The sequence below is a fragment of the Temnothorax longispinosus genome, chromosome 11 (assembly GCF_030848805.1).
Source record: "Temnothorax longispinosus isolate EJ_2023e chromosome 11, Tlon_JGU_v1, whole genome shotgun sequence".
Taxonomy (NCBI): Eukaryota; Metazoa; Arthropoda; class Insecta; order Hymenoptera; family Formicidae; genus Temnothorax; species Temnothorax longispinosus.
The window spans coordinates 9,289,161-9,310,161 of NC_092368.1; the positions used below are offsets into that span (position 1 = coordinate 9,289,161).

The following is a 21,001-nucleotide window of genomic DNA, read 5'->3' on the forward strand; positions in this document are numbered from 1 at the left end:
TATTTTTTGTAATATATTGCATAATGAACACAATTCAAAGGATTTTGCCTTTCTTTATAGACGTCATTTTGGGACATCACGTTGTAACAGAAAAAGACCTGGATACAATATCTGCGGAGTGGTTCCGATTTGCAAAGCAACGGAAAAATCGAGAGGAAAAGGAGAATTAAAATTAAAAGCAGAACAAACAGCCTGCTATATGGTATTCTCATTCTTGTCCATTACTTTTAAGTTTACTACACATTTTTAAATGCATTACATATTTTATTTGTGTTGAATTCCAAAGATTAAAAAAATTTTTATTTGCAAGTATTAAATGCATTACATATTTTATTTGAATTGAATGCCATAGATTAAAAAAATGTTTGTAAGTATTTAATGTTTTTAAGTACTGTAAAATAGGTTAACTGGCCCATTAGGGTAACTTTGTCCGAAAAATATTTATTTTTCCATGTAACAGTTGTGTTTACTGATTGATTCAATGGATTTTGATGTAAAAAAGTAGATTTATCTGAATCAAGCAAAATATTGTACTCAGCTGGCTATATGGGAAATATTTTCTATAAGCCAAAGTTTATTATATATATTAACTTTAGTATTGAATACCAAAGACTCTACAAAACTTTTTATTGTTTATAAAAAATAATATTATCGTATTGTGCACAGGTTATCTTGTAATGTTGTATTAATAAAAATGAGCAAATAAGTATATTTATTTTGTATTTTTATTATAAAAATTTCTGCTACCTCCCCCTTCTGTTAATCATATATATATATATATATATATATATATATATATATATATATATGTATGTATATATATATATGTATATATATATATGTATATATATATGTTTATATATGTATATATAAACGTTTTATTTCCTTTTCCCACATACTTTGTAGTATAATATAGATGTTTTAGCTGTTCAAGAGCTGTTTTTAGTTGTTTAAAAAAAGTTTGATAGCGGTTCAATAGCAGTTATACAGATCGCAGTTATACAGATCGCTGTTATACAGATAACTGTTTTAGTTGTTTGATAGCTGTTTAAAAGCTGTTTTTAGTTGTTTAAAAGAAGTTTGATAGCGGTTCAATAGCAGTTATACAGATCGCAGTTATACAGATCGCTGTTATACAGATAACTGTTTTAGTTGTTTGATAGCTGTTTAAAAGCTGTTTTTAGTTGTTTAAAAGAAGTTTGATAGCGGTTCAATAGCAGTTATACAGATCGCAGTTATACAGATCGCTGTTATACAGATAGCTGTTTTAGTTGTTTGATAGCTGTTCAAGAGGTGTTTGATAGCTGTTTTTAGCTGTTCAAGAGCTGTTTTTAGCTGTTTCATAGCGGTTCAAGAGCTGTTTTAGTTGTTTGATAGCTGTTCAAGAGGTGTTTGATAGCTGTTTTTAGCTGTTCAAGAGCTGTTTTTAGCTGTTTCATAGCGGTTCAAGAGCTGTTTTAGTTGTTTAATAGCTGTTCAAGAGGTGTTTGATAGCTGTTTTTAGCTGTTTGATAGCTGTTTTTAGCTGTTTTTAGCTGTTTCATAGCTGTTTTTAGCTGTTTGATAGCTGTTTGATAGCGGTTCAATAGCTGTTTTTAGCTGTTTCATAGCTGTTTTTAGCTGTTTGATAGCTGTTTGATAGCGGTTCAATAGCTGTTTTTAGCTGTTTCAAAGCTGTTTTTAGCTGTTTGATAGCTGTTTGATAGCGGTTCAATAGCTGTTTTTAGCTGTTTTATAGCGGTTCAATAGCAGTTTTACAGATCAAATCACCAAAAGTCAATGGCGCGTTTTCGAGAACATACGTGTCTCGCGGTGACTTCATTGCACACGTGCAAAACTGCACATCGCAGATTTTTCGGAAGGCGCAATTGTATGGATGCTGAGATGAAATTAGATATGATAAGCAAACGATGTGACAATAGTGAGATGTAGAAGGATGAATTTGAAGGTACGCTCAGTAGTCGGGACTAGAAGTAAGAGTCGGGTTGGCATGCTTGATAGTCGTGTTTGCTCGACCCGACTGGCCAAATAATAAATATATTTCAAAATTCAATAAATATATTTTGAAATATATTTATTATTTGGCCAGTCGGGTCGAGCAAACACGACTTTTGTTTTGTATTTATTTACTGGCGAAGGAAGCTTCTTATTATGCTTGATAGTGTTCGGACGTGTTTGTCTTGTCGAAAAATTTCAAGTGTCGCGACTGTTTGTACTGTCTGCACTGTGTGATTTTAACAGTAGTACCGTGTATTGCGCCTTTTGAGGCATACAACGTTCTGCAAAATGGATTTCGAAGAATTGCAGTTTGATGGACATGAAATGGAAGTTGAAGCAAACGTTGAAGAAATGGAAGTGAATGACGAGGAAGAAATGGAAGTTGATGATGAAGCATTATTGTCGGACGATTCGTGTTATGATAGTGAAATGGCTGATGAGGATATTCCGGACGAAATTTTCAAAGTGTTGAATCAAGCAGAAGTGAATATGTTACACCCTTTGACAAAGATGTGTTGCATATACTCTTATTTTACTCCAGGACATATGAAGTTTTGTGCGTCATGCATTGTCAGAATACACGGATTGTTCTCGATGTTATACGCTGTTCGCAGACATGACACATGTCCGTATATCCTCATAGATGGTCTCTTTTGTTCATCTTGTGGAGACCCATTATATCTGATTTCACCGTGTAATCTGTGTCCTATGTGTGTTTTTGTGTAAATAGCCCTGTGTAAATAGCCTGCAGTATTTTAGTGTATACATATTATTGTGTAAATTAAGAGACAATGGCCTGAATTCTGAAGGTGACTGACTCAAGAGTTAAGGATTTCTGGTTCAAATCCTGCGGTGGTAAGCAAATTTTTTATGTATAATATAAATTTATTTAAACGCGATCGTGAGCGAGAACGCGAACGGGAGCGAGAGAGACCGCGCGAACGAGAAGACGCGCGCAACCGGGGGACGGGGGAAACATCTACGAGGGAGAGATAACGCGAGCGTGTCGTGTGACGTCACGCGGACTCCGCGGCGCGGTAAAAACGTGGGTCCCCTTACCCCGCGGCGCCGGAAAACGCGGTTCCCCCCTCGCCCCGCGACGCCGGAAAACGCGGTTCCCTTTTCTCCCTCCCCGCGGCGCCCAAAACATGCGGTTCCCCCTCTCCCCCTCCCCCGCGACGCCCGAAAAACGCGGTTCCCCCTCCCCCTCCCCCGCGGCGCACGAAACATGCGGTTCCCCCCTCCCCCTCCCCCGCGGCGCCCGAAACACGCGGTTCCCCCCTTCCCCTCCCCCGCGGCGCCCGAAACACGCGGTTCCCCCTCTCCCTCTCCCCCGCGACGCCCGAAACATGCGGTTCCCCCCTCCCCCTTCCTCGCGGTCCCCCCCGCCCGCGGTTCCCCCTCGACCTCACCCCCCCTCGCCCTCGGTATGTGGTCCAGAACCGGCCTAGCTTACCTACTGCCAACCATCCCGGACATCAGGTATCGGGGAACGGCGGGCGGAGTGTCGGTATCGTGTCGCGCAAAATTTTGAGAGAGACGCGTAGGCTTGTTTGAGAGTTTCCTTGCCTACGCGCCATTGCCGTGAATCCATTGAGAGAATTACCGCTTTTCGTTTCGTTTCTACGGGTAAGACATAGCCCGCCCGCTGACTCCCCGGAAGAATACCGAAGGGGCGTCCGTTTCTTCCCGACTCGACCGACCTGGTATCGGATTGTACGGATATCACAGTAAGAACGGGGTGGCGCCGGCCGCCCGTCACGAGGGTGATGCGTGTCGCGTGGTAAAACCTCGCGAGTCGGCTCAACAGTCCGTCGCCTTAGATTACCGTTTCGAGTATTTGGAGATTACCGTTTATGATTTTCGTGCTTATTGATTAGTTGTAACGATGCGCCCCTTACGTCAAGGCATCGTCCCCGGCCACCACCCGCCGGGGGCCGCCCGACTGATCCTCCGTCGGGCGAAGACAGGGCGCGGTGCGCCCACAATTTTTTAATTTTTTGAAACGCACCGTGTGCACGGGAAATCCGCCGCACCGGTGCCTTCCCGCACGACACCGACGAGCGCCGAAGCGAGCCGATCCCCGCCGAAGCGAGCACGCGGGATCGCGCCGCTCCCACCACCGCGCCATCGCCTGACGATCGGCCTCCCTCCTGCCAAGCTCACCGCGCCGAGCGGTATAAAAAGCCGGCGCGCTCGACGAAGAGGCACTTCGTCTCTACCACGGCTCTCCGCTACTCCTGACGAAGCCTACCTTCCGAATCCTAGGGCGACACGCAAAACGAGGTCCAGAGTTCTAGTCCTCTACTGAGAGTTCTCAGAGTGTCTCCGAGCTCCCTCACACTTACCCCGACGGCCACGGCACCGCGGGGTCGAGCGTGCTCGGCCTCGTAGCGAGGGTTCTCGCGACCGTAACCCCGGGATTCCGCAATCCTCCGGTGTACATATCGCCCTCCCGCCCACGTTATCAGTCTTCTCGATATACCGCACCGGGTGCACCCGCACCACGGTGCCGCGTCGCGACCGAAGAGTACTGTACCTCCATTCGTATATTATATACCGCGTTTCAGTATTCCCTGTCTGCCGCCCAGTGCACCGGCACTATCGATAATTCGTCTATGATAGCTGTAGCCGCGTTCCGTTCGTATATTATATACCGCGTTTCAGTATTTCCTGTATGCCGCCCCGTGCACCGGCACTGTCGATCGAGATTCGTAAATGATATCTGTAACCGCGTTCCGTTCATATGTAATATATCGCGCTTCGTTATGTTCTCGTAGGGTGCGGTCCACTTGATACTACAAATGTTTTGGAGCGTTCAGAGTACGGTCCAGTTGACGCTTCAAAACACTCCAGCCATATGTATGACGTCACGAATATGTCACGGATTTTCGCTCCCAGCTCGCTCCCAATAGTCCCAATGCCTCAGCCCAGAGAGGTAGTACGATTGAAGCGTTACGTTTGAATGTGTAGAGCGCGGTAAATAGTAAAAGTAATCTCGTGTGATCAATTTTATTAAGATCAATTTTTGTGTGTTAAACATCAACAAAATGAAAACAATTAAGTTGTACGATCCTGAAACGGACAATACTTATATTTTAGAAGTGAATGAAGAAGAGGCCGAAAGAGCTAACGATGGTAAGAGTTACATAACCTATACATCTGTTATTATAAGCCGATTTCATCGGCTCTAATTAAACTAATTGGCGATTAACTTAAGAGAATTATCCAATAATTGTTGATTATTAAAAATATAATTAACAGCTGTTGGATAATTCTCTTAAGTGCATGGCCGATAAGTTAATTAATTAATGAAACTGGGCCTATATTCTTTTTTATAATAATTCCAAACATGAAAGTTTTTTTATACTTGCATATCTTTTTCTTAAATAGATCTGGTGTTTGCGACACAACTATTAAAACAGAGACTGCGGGACCAAACGCAGTCGATTGCTGAAACAAGTAATAATCCAAGTATTACACTCTATTAAATTCTGTTATTAAACACAGTATTTATAAACTTTACATTAACTATTTTAATAGTAGAAATATATTTAATATTTTAATACATTATGATTTATTACACACATACATATACTTTTATTTATTGAATTTGCAGCATGTTTTTCGAATAGCACATGCCATGACAGAGAAGAAAAAATGCAAGAATCCTCTGATAATTCTGAAGAGAAAGGTATATATTATTATATTGTAAAATATAAAGAAAGATTTTATATAAGTATATTTTAATACTACTTTAGGATAAATGTATATTGAAGGTATCTTGTTTTCAGATGGTTTCCGTTGGCCACACGAAGCAGTTCTTCTGCTTCTTGAAGTTTTTAAAGAACGTGAGACTAAACTTACATCTGGTAAAATGTCTGTGAAAAAGTTTTGGGACATGGTTGCCTCTGTGTTACGTGAAAAAGATTATAATGTTACCGGCTCGCAATGCAAGAGTAAAATGACAGGATTAAAAAATACATATAAGAGCGTAAAGGATCACAATGCGAAAAGTGGCAACAATAAACGAACATGGCGATATTTTGACGTAAATATAATGAATAAATTATACATGAAACGGTTGTTTTTTTACTAAAATGTTTATATTACATTTATTGTATACAATTTTTACTTTTTTTTTAAATTAATATTTCTTAAATATTGTAGATTATGGACGAACAGTTTAATAAAAAACCATGGGTAGCTCCAATTCGTACATTAGATAGCAATAATCTAACTATTCCAACTTCTAATGATAATAACAGCGATACAAAAAAAGTTGCATGCGAAAGTAAAGTGCCTTCTAAGCGTAAGTATTATTAATTTCTTCTACTTATGTACATTTTATATGTGTATGTGTTATTACAACTAATGTATATGCGTACGTTTTTATTAATTACATTAATTTATATATTGAATTACTGTAATATTATATATTTATAAACATAGTACATAACATATATTATGGTCTGTAATAGCTTTGAAATTAGAAGCCATAAAAAAATGCATTTTGTTAGTTACAGCTAGTACTAAAACTGTATAGTTCACGTTATATGTATACTATAAACTTTTAGTACTATTTAACACTGTTCAATAGCGGTGAAATAACGAAACGCAGTTATTATATGTTATTGCATCACAAGATATATTATGATTACAGGCAAAAACAATGTCAACATAGAAAAGTTACTTGAGGACAATATGATTGAGCGTAAAAGAATGCATACAGAAGCAATGTCACGTCAAGATGACCTGTTGGGTATTCTACGACAATTAGTTGCTAAAAATAATAATACGGATATGGATTAATTGTTATTTTTAAGAGTTCTGTGATATTATATATAATATTTCTTATGATTCTTTATCACTTTAATATCATCACAAATTTCTTTTTCTAAGTGCAAAAAATGTGTTCGTAAGTTTATTTCTTTTAATGCACTACCAAAGATAATAACTTCTTTATAAATAATATCGCAGTTTTTTATTTTTTTATCTACTACCAAAAATAATTTTAATAGAAACGAAAAATAGTTGAGAAAACATTACATGAATTGTTATTTGTAAGAGTTCTGTGATATTATATATATTTTTTAGGATTCTATCATTTTAATATCATCAAAGATTATTTTTTTATAAGTGCAAAAATGTGTTCTTAATTTTTTTTTCTTTTAGTGCACTACCAAAGATGATAACTTTTTTATGAATAATATCGCAGCTATTATTTTGGTATTCACCGAAAATAATTTCAATAGAATTATTAAAATGTTTTTAAGTTTTTGTTTTTTTTAATTACAAATAATATAAAAGTAGTGTGTATAAGCCGATTCAGGCCCGGGAGCTCCGAGGGGGGGGTGAGGGAGGGGGGTATCGGACCGAGGGGGGTGGGGGAGGGGGGTATCGGACCGAGGGGGGGTGAGGGAGGGGGGTATCGGACCGAGGGGATGAGGGAGGAGGGGTATCGGACCGAGGGGGGTGAGGGAGGGGGGGTATCGGACCGAGGGGGGGTGAGGGAAGGGGGTATTGGACCGAGGGGAGTGAAAAAGGGGGGGTATCGGATTTTGCGGGGGGGTGATGGGAAGGGGGGAGGAGCGGGGTATCGGGGATGAGTCACCGGGATTACTCACCGGGATTACTCACCGGGATGATTCACCCGCGCCGCGGGGGCCGCGCGAGGGCCGCGGGGGCCGCGGTCGCGCCGCGGGGGCCGCGCGAGGGTCCGCGGGGGCCGCGGGAGTTTAAGACCAAAAAAAGCCGAGCAACAAATTCTTTTAGTTAATTTTTTAGCCATCGAAGTCGTTCGATCAAAGATCAGACTAAACAATCGAACCTGTCGGGACACGTTCGACGTAAACAACATATTTCTAGGAAAAGGGGGGCGGTTGTCGCGTAGACTAAACAATCTATCTACGCAGTACGTGAAAGACAAAGGAAAAAAATGACATCATCGGGACAATGATCGACCCGATAACGCATCGAACCTGTCGGAACATGGTCGTCGTAAACGACATATGATAAAAGTTAGGTATAGGGAAGGACATGCACGCAAAAGAAAAATACATTGTTCGTTTTAGGGTGTAAAAAAAGCCTGTTTATTTAACTCTTCTTTTACATAATATATCTTACGTGCTAAAAAACTAAAGCTGCGAACTCACAATCGATGAGCTGATTCGTATTGAACGCATCGCTAGCGTATATTGCATTCGACGCTTCCCTGGGATCCATCACGGTGGACGCGATATCGGAGAACTGCGCAAATTTTGCATCGACCGCCGCAAGGATTCTGACCAAACGATCGAATCTCGCTTCGATGCACCGATCGAGATCGAACATACGATGCAGCGTCGATTCGGTCATTATCAAGCGTACGTTTACAGATTCGAGACGTATGAGTTTGACGTTATTAACCGACGTACAAACTCTCACCGTTAGCGGTCCAACGTTTATAAAACTATGGGCATCTTTGAAGTCGTTGCGAAAGAAATTCTGAATATTTCGTCGTTGCTCGTAGAGTGCCTTCCACGATTCGAGAGACAACAGCAGTTCCTTTCCTCGATGATCTCCAACGGCAATCTCCACATAGCTCGGTGGGCCCACGTTGATGCCAATTTCGAGGAATTTGTATCCCGTAGCTGTCAGCGCGTATCGTCTGCTGAGTATGCGAACCGCGCGACGGTCCCCCGAAATGCTGGATAAAAGAAATGAAATTAGTTTTTTGTGTTTTTCATAAGTATTACAATATGCAAAGATATAAAAACTGGGGGGAGACTCTATATGTTAATTTTCTCTCAAACGAAACTTACCTATTGCATCTGGCCTCATACGTTTGAGTTTCAACGTTGTGAATCGGCACGTAATAATTCACGGCATTCACGCGTTTTGCACCGTTGTTGCTGCTGCTGCTGTTGCATCCTTCAAAGGAGAACATTTTTTCGCTCTCTAGGCTCTGAGAAGTTGTCCGTCAGTACAAGCGATCGCGACAAGACTGCTTATTTGAAATTACTTGAGTATACGCGACAACTCCAAAAAGTAATAATGTGGTGGTGGGGGAAGGGGGAGCGGGAGGGGGATTTAATGTTTATAGAACTGCGCAGTGGATTTTTTAGGAGAGAGGGAAGTAAAGCCTACTCTAACGGTGATGATGGGAGAGGGGAGGGGGAGTAAGAAATAAAACATAAAAAAGTTATATATAATTTATTTATTAAAAAAAGATCGCAAATCTTTATGGCGTCGCGCGCGACCACCAATTAAATAGTTTTATTACATTTTGTAACGCGCAATTCTTTTTATGTTTTCCGCATCGCATAGTATTGGTGTCATCTAGTTTATTCAAAGATTCGATATCTTCGTAATGCGCGCCCAGAGTCTCGACGATTAGGTTTTTTTGCGCATAATTCTCCAGCAGATCCACCAGCCATTCTCGTTTCTGACATCCCTTGACGTACACAAGAGTCGGCATCTCGTCGTCATCGTCTTCTTCTTCTTCTTCCATACCAAGCACGGCCGACGTAATCAGGCGTTTCACCATGCTGTACGGTACGTTTCCGTCTTCCCATCGTAATCCATGGTGATTGTGAATCAACCAGGTAGCGCACGATTTATCGGATTTTGTGAGGAGATTCTACGGCATGGGGTACGTAAAGATATGATGCGTCAGAACGCAGCCTTTTCTCAGCACCGCCACCTCCTTCACGACAAATTTCATCCCGACGAGGAATCCTTGCAGGTCCACGAACGTTGGTACGGACATGACGAGATTTCTTTATCTCTCTATCTCCCTCGTCGATGCGTCAATCGAGAGGAATGACGCGCAACTCTGCAAACCGTCTCGCGACACTCTGATTTATACTTCCCCCCTCCCTCCCTCCCTTGCCCCTCTAAATAATTGTATCGGAGACTGATGGAAAGAGAGAGAGAGAGAGAAAATAATATTCACGTCGACGTTGCCGCGAACACTCAGACTATTTTGCGCACCACGTTCGTCAACGGGTTGTACTCAATCACGCGGTCGTGTATGATGAGACAGTACGCGGAGGTATTCGGCGGTACGTTCTCCATGCAGTCGAATTCTATTCTGACATCCACGGTTTTTGACGGATTCGTTTTGGCGGGAGCAATCGATGATCACGAACGGGCCGTTACGTAGAAAAGTCGAAACGGTGAGACTCGGCTCGAGATATTCGTATCCGTAGTAGCCCTTGCAGAAACGCGCATACATATCGTACAGAATCACCCATCTGTGTTTGCCAAAGTCCAAATTCAGATCGTCGTACGGATAAACTTCCGAGTTTAGATAGAGTTTTACGTTGGTCAAGTTGCAGTCGTCGAATCGGCTTGTGTCGGCGGACATGACATTCTTCCGACCCGTCTGCAGAGCGAAGACGACGTATCGCGGTTTCTCGAGCTGAGTCGCGGTCTTAATGGCCCACGAGTGCTTGGTCGTGTTCTGCAACAGAGGATACTCATACAGATCCCACGAACGGAAACCCATACTTAGATATCGTCCGTCTTCCAAGGCGCGCAGCATCGACAGCTTGTTGATCTCGTTCAATACCACGTGAGGCATTTGCCATTGTATCTTGAGTATTTTGATAGTAGGCTCCAACGCGAGACTTCCCACCAGGGAATTGTTGTCGTTGCGCGCTCGTATCAAGATCAATTCGTGACGAGCGTTGATCACCACGCGTTTGTAATCCTCGCAAAATCCCAGTAACAAGTTGAGCGGTACGCAGAAATTGAAATATCCGTTCGGATTATTATGTGGTTCCCAGCCCGCGTTTCGCAGGATCACGCTTCTGTCGGACGATACCGTAACGTAGTTCTTGAGCGTGCTGGTTATTCCTACGTTTCTGCAACGATCAATCTCCATACCGTCGAGCTCGTATCGAATCTCATCGAACATAAACGCGACGCAATTAGTACCCAATACCACATTATCGACTTGGTCGGCTGCTCTGGTCACCGTCAATGTTCCTTCGATGTAAAGAAAACTTTCGCACGGTAACGTATACAGATCCTGCTGTTGTATGGGTATTCGTATCTCGTCGCTATAATCAAACGTTGTGTTGGCGTACGGGTTGTACGTGTGAGTCTCGATCTTGACGATGCGATCGTCAAAGACCGGCTCGCCTCCAATGTTGAGAATTTCAGTCATCGTTCAGATGTTTCGCACCGCGAATCTCAGAGATTGTAAAAACTTAACGTTGAGCTTCTTTTTCGTCGCTTGTTTAACGCCACCGAATGTCGACTTGACGATATCGTCGATCGGTGCAGCCGTAAAGATATTACTGTTATTTGTCGCGTGCTCCGAGTCGTTCAACACTAGCATCTCATGTGTCGCGCGTACACTCACGCTCACGCATACACTGGCGCGTTATCGCTCTCGCTTTCGTACGTGCAATCTGACGGTGATCTCTTCTCCGCGAAAATCGAGCAATCGTCCGTCTTGATCAGCGACGCGTATCGTTAGATTCGTAACGCTCCGCGCGATGATCGGCAGGTAAATGATCTGCGCCGGCGTTTCTGATATCTTATATCCCGGTGGTACGCTCGGTGAAAATTCGTGTATCGTATGAACGCGTTTGCCGTTGCTGTACGCACCCGCGGTCACGTTACACTCCACGCGGATAATGTTTACATTGATAATATTAATCGGTGCGTCCGATTCGTGCCACTGTCCCGGCTGCAATATACGCGTCGACGAGAATCCCAGCAGCGATCCGACGTTGTTTGGTTTGTTAAAGTTCACTCTGAAAGCGCACTTGATCTCACTCTTCATCGTATTGTAATTTGCACGAAGCACTATCGGGTATTCCGCGACCTCGTCTTCGTAGCCGTTCGCGCGAACGGTCTCCTCTCGCGCGATATCCGCGATCGACGTACGACGATCGTCGTTGGAACGAACCACGCGTCGCGGACGTTTACGTGAAATTTCACGTTTCAAAAACTCGTGTATGGCCCGTATCTCGTACGATCCCTCGGGAATCGTAATTTCCGTGTCATCCTCGTCAAAATAAAATTTATTATTCGAAGAATTCACGTTCGGAATCGTGTGATAAGTCTCGAAACACGTTAGCCCGAGCTCGTAGTCACCGTCGCTCAGATCCACGGCGGGAAAATAGTGCTCCGCGAGGATGCTGCTCTTCCCCGTCAGCGTGAACGTTATTGACATGTCGGCGGAAGCTGTTCGACGAACACTGAGTCTCCACACGGCGCGTCGTCAGGTTTTAAATTAGCGCCGATCGTCGTCGATCGTTCGGAGAAATTGCAAACATAATTGTCCACAGATGCTCTGATCGTATCGCTGATGAGACGTGCGATTGTACTCAATTTTCATCACGCTCGGTCCGAAATATCGCACCAGTTCTTTCGGTGGTCGAAGATTGCCGAAACTGTCGAAATATACGACTCCATTTCCTCTCTTGGCGTACGCTACCCAATGAGTACCGGGGCCCGCTGCATCGTCCAAATTCACGATACCGCTCTCGTTTCGACGTATGCCATCGACGATCGGTAACGAATCACGCATGAAAACACCTCTGAAGAACGGTACACGCATTCGCCTTGCCAGTCGACTCAATTGTACGTTAGTCGTAATACCCGTGGGCATATTTAACGTCTTTTTTGACGTTTTTTTTTAATCCTCAACGCTACTCCTCGCCCGCGTTTGTGCGGGCCGAGATACAGTCCTTGTCCATATTTGTACGGAGCGAGATAAAGTCCGCGACCTTCCATGGCGCGATTGTGACGTTGCGTCTTTTCCAGCTGTCGCCGCGCGGCTTTACTAGCGTTCATCGCCGTTGTAATTCCGGCCGCTCCGCCGGCCAGAGAACCGAGAACTCCCAACAACGGTAGAATTGGCAACACGCCGCCTCGTTTCGCTGTTGGAAGTATCCGTTTTTTCGTTAGCTTTTTTTTCTTCACCGTTTTCGATTTTTTCGTTTTCAAGCCCATTCCGAGCTTCGTCTTAGCCTTCATGGTCGCCCAGACGGCTGTAGCGGCAGCTCTCTCTCCGAGAGTCGAATCTCTCGCGGTATTGCGTTTTCGCGCTTCCGCAGCGAGTATCTCGTCCGCCGCGTGTCTCTCGGTGAGATCGCGGTTACGCGAATAGGCTATGTCGTGCTCGCGACACGCCGCGTCCAATGGATTAATACCTTGATCACCTCTAGCCAATCGTTCTCGCAAATGAGTTCCCGGACCGCAATACTGATAGCCGGGAATGTGCAGTTCGAACGGAAGTGCACCTATCGCGCGATTAAACAGGCCTCTACCTGTTTTTATTTTTTTCGTTGACATTCGCCGCAATCCTTTATCAATGGCGCGGGACCGTCGATGTGCGTTCGCTGCCACGGTTGATTGTAATGTTCGTAACAGCGACGATATGCTTGAACCTCCAAATCCGCCTTTATATGTTCCGGAAGCTTGTCCCACACGTAGTGGACGTGATCGCCGCACGTTTGCAACAGAACGGCTTTCGGCACAAATTGCAGCTGTTCGGCGCTCAAGTCGCGAATATCGGAAGGTCTCGACAGTAGGACGAACATTTTTGCTACAGAGCGATTCGCGGTTCCGCTCGCCTATAAATAGGCGTTCGAGTCAGCCAGAAAGTCAGCAGTGTGAAAAAAAATGAGATTCGTGCGACAACCGTTGGCGATTCGCGTGACGAATTGCGACGACAGATCACGGTCGATGGGAGGCAACGTGGAGAAACGCAAGCACGGTACGATGTTACCGACTACTATACGCGCGATCATTTGCGGCCCCTCGAATTGCGGTAAAACCAACGTCTTGATAAGCTTGCTGGAAAGTCCGCACGGCGTACGTTTCGAAAACGTGTACGTATACTCGAAATCGTTGCAACAGCCGAAATATCGATATTTGGAGAATTTGTTGACATCGATCGACAAAATCGGCTACTTTACGTTCTCCAATAACAGTGACGTCATTCCACCGAGCGACGCGCGTCCAAACTCGATCTTCGTCTTCGATGACGTAGCGTGCGATAAGCAAGACTCTGTAAGAGAGTATTTCTCAATGGGCAGGCACTCGAGCGTCGACTCCTTCTATCTCTGTCAGACGTACGCGAGAATACCTAAACATCTGATACGCGACAACGCGAATCTGCTGATCCTGTTCAAACAGGATGGTACCAATTTGAAACACGTGTACAACGATCACGTGAATACCGACATGTCGTACGATGAATTTTGCGCGTTGTGCCACGATTGTTGGCAACAAAAGTATGGATTCGTAGTGATAGACAAGGACAGCGCGCTTTCGAACGGTCGATACAAAAAAGGATTTAACGTGTTCGCGATACCGTAAAAGCGATCAGTCGTTGCCGATACCTCGTCGGAGGTAAAACGTTAGCGTTACAGAGAGAAATCGACACTCTGCTTTTTCCGCGATGGCCGCGATCGACGGGAGCAAGAATATTCGCGAACGCGAGAAGGTCGTAAAAGAGATTGCGAAGACAAGTGATTCGATTCGCAAAAAACTTCGCGCTTTGAAGACCGGTAAGATCGAGAAGGACATTGAGTTGGACACGCACTTTAAACCTCTCATCTGGCCGTTGAAAAAGATCGTTGACAACTCGAGCTTGATCGCGGTGAAAAAAGAGGAGCCGACGGAGAGCGACGCTGACGCGAAAATCGAACCGCTATCCGTTCAACAGCGCGGGCAGGAGGAGGAGGATGCTACACCGAAGAGAAAGAAGAAACGATTAGACTCCTGGTCGGATCTTTCATTGACACCGCGTAAATCTAATCAATCGACAGTACTACCGATAACCTCTACACCGACGCAAACCGTGCAACGTACAAGTCCCGAATTTCTTGAAACCGCGAATGTTTTCGAAATCACGGACGACTCGATCAGGAAAACCGTTCATAAACGGTTGAAAACATCGGAGGGTCGACAATGGTTTATAGAATCGTTGGAAGATCACTTGGGTCCACTGAGCCGAATTTACATCGCGTCTGTTTTAGGCGCCTATCCAACGATGGACATAGCGTACGGCGTTTATCTCGGCAATAATGAATTGATGCTCGGTAATAAACGTTTTGACGTGGACAAAGCGGATAACATTTATATCGACGGCGTACGATACGCCGGCACACCCGGTATTTACGAGTTGATCTTCAAGAGAATACCCGACGACGATATCTACACGGAAGACGATATGCAAAAATACAAGAGCATACTGTTGGCAACGAGTGCTCATAAATTCCAACACAATCCTAACAAGCAACTAAAGGGCAACGTGGGATACAAGTGTACACGGGCAATCGCACCGTTGATGTCGACCGGATCCAAAAAGAAAAAATCCGGAAAGGGATTATTCGCGCCTCGCGCGATGACGTTAACCGACAATAAGATCGACTACGTGCACTGGGATGACCCCAACGAGCTGGTGGATCGTTTGCGATTGCTCGACGCTTCGCGTCAAGCTGGCAACAATGCCCACGACAACGAGATCATGTCGATCATCGAGGAACTTCGCGAAGCCGGGCTTATTATAAATTAAACGGTGCGACAGCGATCCGTTCAATCAGCGTCGAAATGCCGATCAACAAATTTGGATTGTTCGAGCACAGCGAAGACGCGACGAATACCATTTCCTATCATTATCGGTGGAGCGGATTAATGAGAAATTTCGTGCGCAATAACGCTCTGTGTCGCACCGCCACGGACTTTGACGCAAGGTTGCGCAAGATTCGTCGCGTAGCGCAACCTGAGACTGACGGTGACGCGGTTAACAAACTGTACGTTGATCAATGCTTTAAAAGTCTGACAGATCAACGGAAAGAATCAGACGAGAAGCTGACTGCGTTCGAGCAAGATGTGCAAGCGTTACGGACTGCGATAAACAAGCTTCGACGTGCGAATATCGTTGAATTAGACGCGACAACGAACAACAATGGACAAACGGTTCAACAGAAACGACTATTGAAAGGCGACGAGTGAAGAGAAGCAACGGTTCATTAACGACGGCGAGGAACAGCAACGAACGATTCGAGAACGGTTGTCGGACGGCTGTTCAACGGTTCGAGAACGGTTGTCGGACGGTTGTCGAACGGTTCAAAAACAGCTTAAAAACGATTACGAGCGGTTTAGAAACAGCTGCGAACTACGCGGAGACAGGAAAGGCTACAAACGGCTAGAGAACGTCGACGACGACGACGACGATGAGTGGTAGGAAGCAGTTAACTGACGACGACGAACGACAACAAACGATTCACGAATGGTTCAGAAGCGGTTACGAACTGTTCAGAAGCGGTTATGAACTGTTCAGAAACTGCTACGAACGATGCATTAGAAGCAGAAACGGCGACAACGAAACATGAGACCGTTAAAATCGACCGATGTGGATAAAAATATCGAAAAGCGACGGTTGGTGGACGAATTGCATGCACCGGCGAGAAGAAATTTTCCCCGCAGACACGTCATAGTGCGAGGGTACGACGACCTGTGGCAGGCTGATATCGTCGAGATGCGTCCGTACTCGCGTTTCAACGGAGGCTACCACTACATACTCACCGTCATCGATGTGTTGAGCAAGTACGCCTGGGCCGTGCCGCTCAAGGGTAAAGGTGGCAGCGAGACAGCTGACGCTATCGCTGAGATAATTCGAGATAGCGGGAGGTGCCCTAGTAATCTACAAACCGACATGGGGAAAGAATTTTACAACACCGACGTGCAACGTCTCGTGAGAAAACACGGTATAAATCATTATTCCACGTATTCGGTGATGAAGGCGTCGGTCGTCGAGCGATTCAATCGCACGTTAAAAAACAATATGTGGAAAATGTTTACGCTCAATGGAACTTACAAGTGGGTCGACGCGTTATCGCGACTCGTGTCGGATTACAACGCGCGCAAGCATCGAACGATCGGCATGCGACCCATCGACGTTACCCCCGCGATCGCCGAAAGACTCTTGGCTACGGTGTACAGCGCGATAAAGATCGCGGGCCCGGCAAAGTTTAAAACGGGCGACTCGGTACGCGTCAGCAAATACAAGACAATTTTCGAGAAGGGTTACACGCCGAATTGGACCACCGAGGTGTTTAAGATCGTTAAAGTGCAGCATACCAATCCCGTAACCTACCTACTCGAGGACTATCGTGGAAAATCCGTCGCTGGAGCGTTCTACGAGTACGAGTTGCATCGCGCGACTTATCCTGACGTGTATCTCGTGGAGAAAGTACTGCGCAGGAGGGGCGACGAGGTTTACGTGAAATGGCTGGGATTCGATGGATCACACAACTCGTGGATACACAAGGACAATGTGATTTAATTCGTGCAAACTGTATTTTTATTCTTAACATAAAAATGCAATATGTAATACATGTAAAATGTTTGAAAATATGAAATACACATGTGTCATACCTTTATTAATATTCATTCCAATACTGTAATATAATACTCACAATACGTTACGTTATACTATTACATACATATACTACTGCATACGTTATACTATTACATACATGCATACATACATGCGTACGTTACAAAGGTATTCGGTAATGTCCCCACGGCAACGTATCGGTCGAATCCGGCACGATATATCGCTTATCGTCGTACGGACTCAGAGCGATTTTCGTCTCGCTAATAGTGTACACTTCGTGCATTTTTGATCGTATGCACGACTGCGGTCGAGTCATTTCGATTTCATCGTTCAAACATCGCGTGTAGTCGTCGAACGTGATGGTGCGCGCGATGACGTTACTTTTGACACCTTTCGCTTTTTTACAAACTTTTTTGCCATCGACTCGCAAGGCGTACATTTTCGCCCTAAGTCCAACGAATTCGGTCATAATGGCCCCATTGTTTTCATCCTTCATCAAGCCCAGCACTTTTTTATTGACGAGAGGCATATCATAAGCGTTATCTACCGCATAGTCACTTGTGTCGAACCGGGCTATATCATGTTTCATGTTCTCGTACGCGTCGTCGCACTTGATATGATAAATCAAACTGTCCGTGTTGGTATACATGATTCTACACGAGTCGCGGTACAGGGGAGACATGTATTTGTGGTGAAATTCGTACAGGCACACCTTCAACAAGTCGAGAATGCACATGCCGACGTAGATCGGTTTGTCGAATTTCACCTCGAGTTTGCGAAGTTCGATGGCTACCAGATTTTCAGAAAACACGCTACTGCTGTGGAAATTCGGTCGCGCGATCATTGCCTCCGCGCCGTATCTACCCTTCCACGTCGTCACTAATTTTACATCAACGTGGTTTCGTACATTCTCCATTGTTTTTCCAAAAACAGCGTTATTCATTAATTTATATAATGTTTTTTCGAACTCATTTTTTGCCTGTGTCCTGAATTTTGTATTGAGTTCGATGTAAGAGCGGAGCCACTCAGATTGAGCGAATTGCAATACGCGATGTATTTTAGTAACGCGAAGGCCATGACGCATGCACTGTTGCAGATTGCGATAATGGATGACGTAACGCTCCTTATCGTGCAGCGTGGCGAGAAGTTTGTCCTGCCGTTTGCCGGGCGGTTTATCGCGCATCGGACAGAACGGTAGGTCAGCGTGCGCGTCATGTTTATCCTGCGGATACTCGAGATCGACCTCGAGAATATAGCCCGTAGGCGAATCCAAAGCGATCGCGTTAACGTCGAAATTTGACCCATCGAAACTCCGCGTAGGGCAGTGACTTACACATCGCCCAGCCGTACAAGTTGTTGACATCGAAGTACATTAGGTACGACGACGGTTTCGATGAATCGTACGACTCCATATACTTGTTGTTGGCCTTCGCGTATCTGCCGGAACATTGACTCAGCCCGCCACGAATACCACGTTCGACAAACATGACCATGTCAACGTCGGTCAGCAGTTCAAAATTGATACGCGTATGTTTCAACATGGCGTCCCACGTAAAGCCTGGTAAAGTGTAGTAGTACGCGGGATCAAGTCCGTAACTCGCGACGCAGCTGTCGCGGAAATTTTCAAACACGTCGGCCAACAGCAAGACATCGGTTTTCAGGTATAGATCGCTGTATTCGCCCAGGGTTCGAACGGAGAATCGCTGCCATACGTTCACAGCGTGCGCGTAATCGCTCTCGGATACGGTTTCACCGGTCAAGGAACTGTAAAATGAATCGCGCGGCGGTAAACACGTATCCTCCAGCTTTTCGACGCTGTCCACGTATTCGTATGGAAAGACACCTTTTCGCGTCAATAATTTGAAATCGTTGTCGGATAACGCGGAAAATTTTGAACGTATAATTTTTAATTTATCATTATCTAGGAAGGATGCCAATTTTGCGAGACTCGCGCTAAGAAATTTGTACGAGTCGATAAATCTTAACTGTATATCGTTTCGCGAATCAGATTTTTCCGCGGTGTCTTTCACGTGTTTAGTAAATGAGATGTACTTTTCCTTTGTTATAGGCAGTACATCGATCTTGCCTTCGAACGCGGCAGCTATCTCCTTGATAATAAAGTGCGCGTCATAGCCCGACAGAATGTGAAATATTACTGGGATGAAGTGAGAATTCTTATAATTCAGATTGCACGTCGAGTGTGCTGGACCTCTGTACCGCCCGGTCAGATGGCAATGATCGCGCACTTTATTATCATCAGGCGCGAATTGTTGTTCGCATATATGACATTTCGTCGCGCTGTGAAATGTCTCCCACTCGTCTCGCGTTAGGTCTACCATGCATACAATGTCGGACAAGATGTTTTTTACGCGATGCGCCAATCCGTTGAGTTCCTCGACGAACCACGCGACACAGTCGTTATCGCGACGAAATTGATATGTCGATAACGTTTCGTCGTACGAACACTGTACGTAGTATGCTATACTACATACCCGATGATGATGTTGGTAGGCGTATGACGCGTGTTCCGTATCCGGTTGTGTCTTCTGCAGCACGCACTCCAGATCGGCGTACACCACGAAGGGAAGTCGCTCTTTCCTGCTGTGGTTCTTGAAGCTGAGCCACTTGTTGTCCTCGCTCGGTAGTCGGATTGCGCATTTGTTTACCTTTCGACATTCCACGGTGTGGGCTTCCAATTTCATGCTCGAACTAAAGTAGTGAAGACATCTGCAAAAAAATGAAACACAAATATTATAAATTTTTTTACAAAAAAATATATAATGATATATATTATTAATAAAAGTATAGGTACTTACCGATCGCAAAAGTACTTTGTATGTCCATGTTTATTAATTTGTGAGCTCACGAGGCGGGATAGATGTTTAATCCACGCGAAATGTCCAACATTGTCGTCTCGTGGGTCCTGCATGTACAGCAGATTCACATGTTTTTTATCACTCGTGCGGTCGGTAAGCCGTATCGGGAGAACGTTTGAAGTCTTCTGTCCCTCGATGATATAGACATTGACGGATATATCGTTGAGTCGTTCGAACTGTTTAATTTGCCTCAACGTCATTGGGAACTCAATGTCTCGTAAATTCAGTACCGTTGAATAATGCGGGTATGAAGATTCCCGTTCTGGATGTCTTTCGGCTGGATGCAAAGCAGCCGTCACGGCCCACGCAAAACACGCATTGTCCATAGACAGCACATTGATCACCGCGTGCTTCAATTACATTGAAACCTGGAATATCTTGAATCACATATTTATTATTATTTAAGGCCTTTGTAACCATATACGGACCCTTATAACACGGCTTTAATTTCTCAGCTTCACCGGGTTTTACCACAGTATCTCTTATCATAACATAATTTCCCTCTTTATACTGAGTTGGTTTTTCATGTTGTTCATCGTAATAAGCCTTATTATAATTCTTTATTTTATCGGTTACTTCTATAACCAATTCACGAGCGATATTTCGTTCATCCGATATTTTTAATTCAACCTCAGCCAATTGATTTAAATTTTTAACTAACTCATTATCCACGTGACCACGTGGCTCATAACCAAAAAGTAATTTTGAAGGAGAAGCCTTCACTGAAGAATGAAATGTATTGTTTATTACATATTGGATAGTTCCAATCGCGGAA

The 21,001-nt window shown here is 44.6% G+C and overlaps 3 protein-coding genes across 3 annotated transcripts; 1 reads left to right on the top strand and 2 right to left on the bottom strand.

Moving 5' to 3' along the window:
* Positions 1-5,538: 5,538 nt before the first annotated feature.
* Positions 5,539-6,986, top strand: LOC139822481 (uncharacterized). Its single transcript, XM_071794227.1, has 4 exons — positions 5,539-5,692; positions 5,793-6,049; positions 6,169-6,310; positions 6,662-6,986. Exons 1-4 carry the CDS (start codon positions 5,659-5,661, stop codon positions 6,808-6,810), a joined length of 582 nt encoding a protein of 193 aa, XP_071650328.1. The 5' UTR covers positions 5,539-5,658; the 3' UTR covers positions 6,811-6,986.
* Positions 6,987-8,058: 1,072 nt separating this feature from the next.
* LOC139822245 (uncharacterized) lies at positions 8,059-9,005 on the bottom strand. Its single transcript, XM_071793864.1, has 2 exons — positions 8,802-9,005; positions 8,059-8,686 (listed from the first exon to the last, which is right to left on the bottom strand). Exons 1-2 carry the CDS (start codon positions 8,924-8,926, stop codon positions 8,128-8,130), a joined length of 684 nt encoding a protein of 227 aa, XP_071649965.1. The 5' UTR covers positions 8,927-9,005; the 3' UTR covers positions 8,059-8,127.
* A 9,628-nt stretch (positions 9,006-18,633) lies between these two features.
* Positions 18,634-20,561, bottom strand: LOC139822196 (uncharacterized). Its single transcript, XM_071793820.1, has 2 exons — positions 20,167-20,561; positions 18,634-20,077 (listed from the first exon to the last, which is right to left on the bottom strand). The coding sequence occupies exons 1-2, from the start codon at positions 20,550-20,552 to the stop codon at positions 18,634-18,636; spliced, it is 1,830 nt and encodes a 609-aa protein (XP_071649921.1). The 5' UTR covers positions 20,553-20,561.
* Positions 20,562-21,001: the final 440 nt, after the last annotated feature.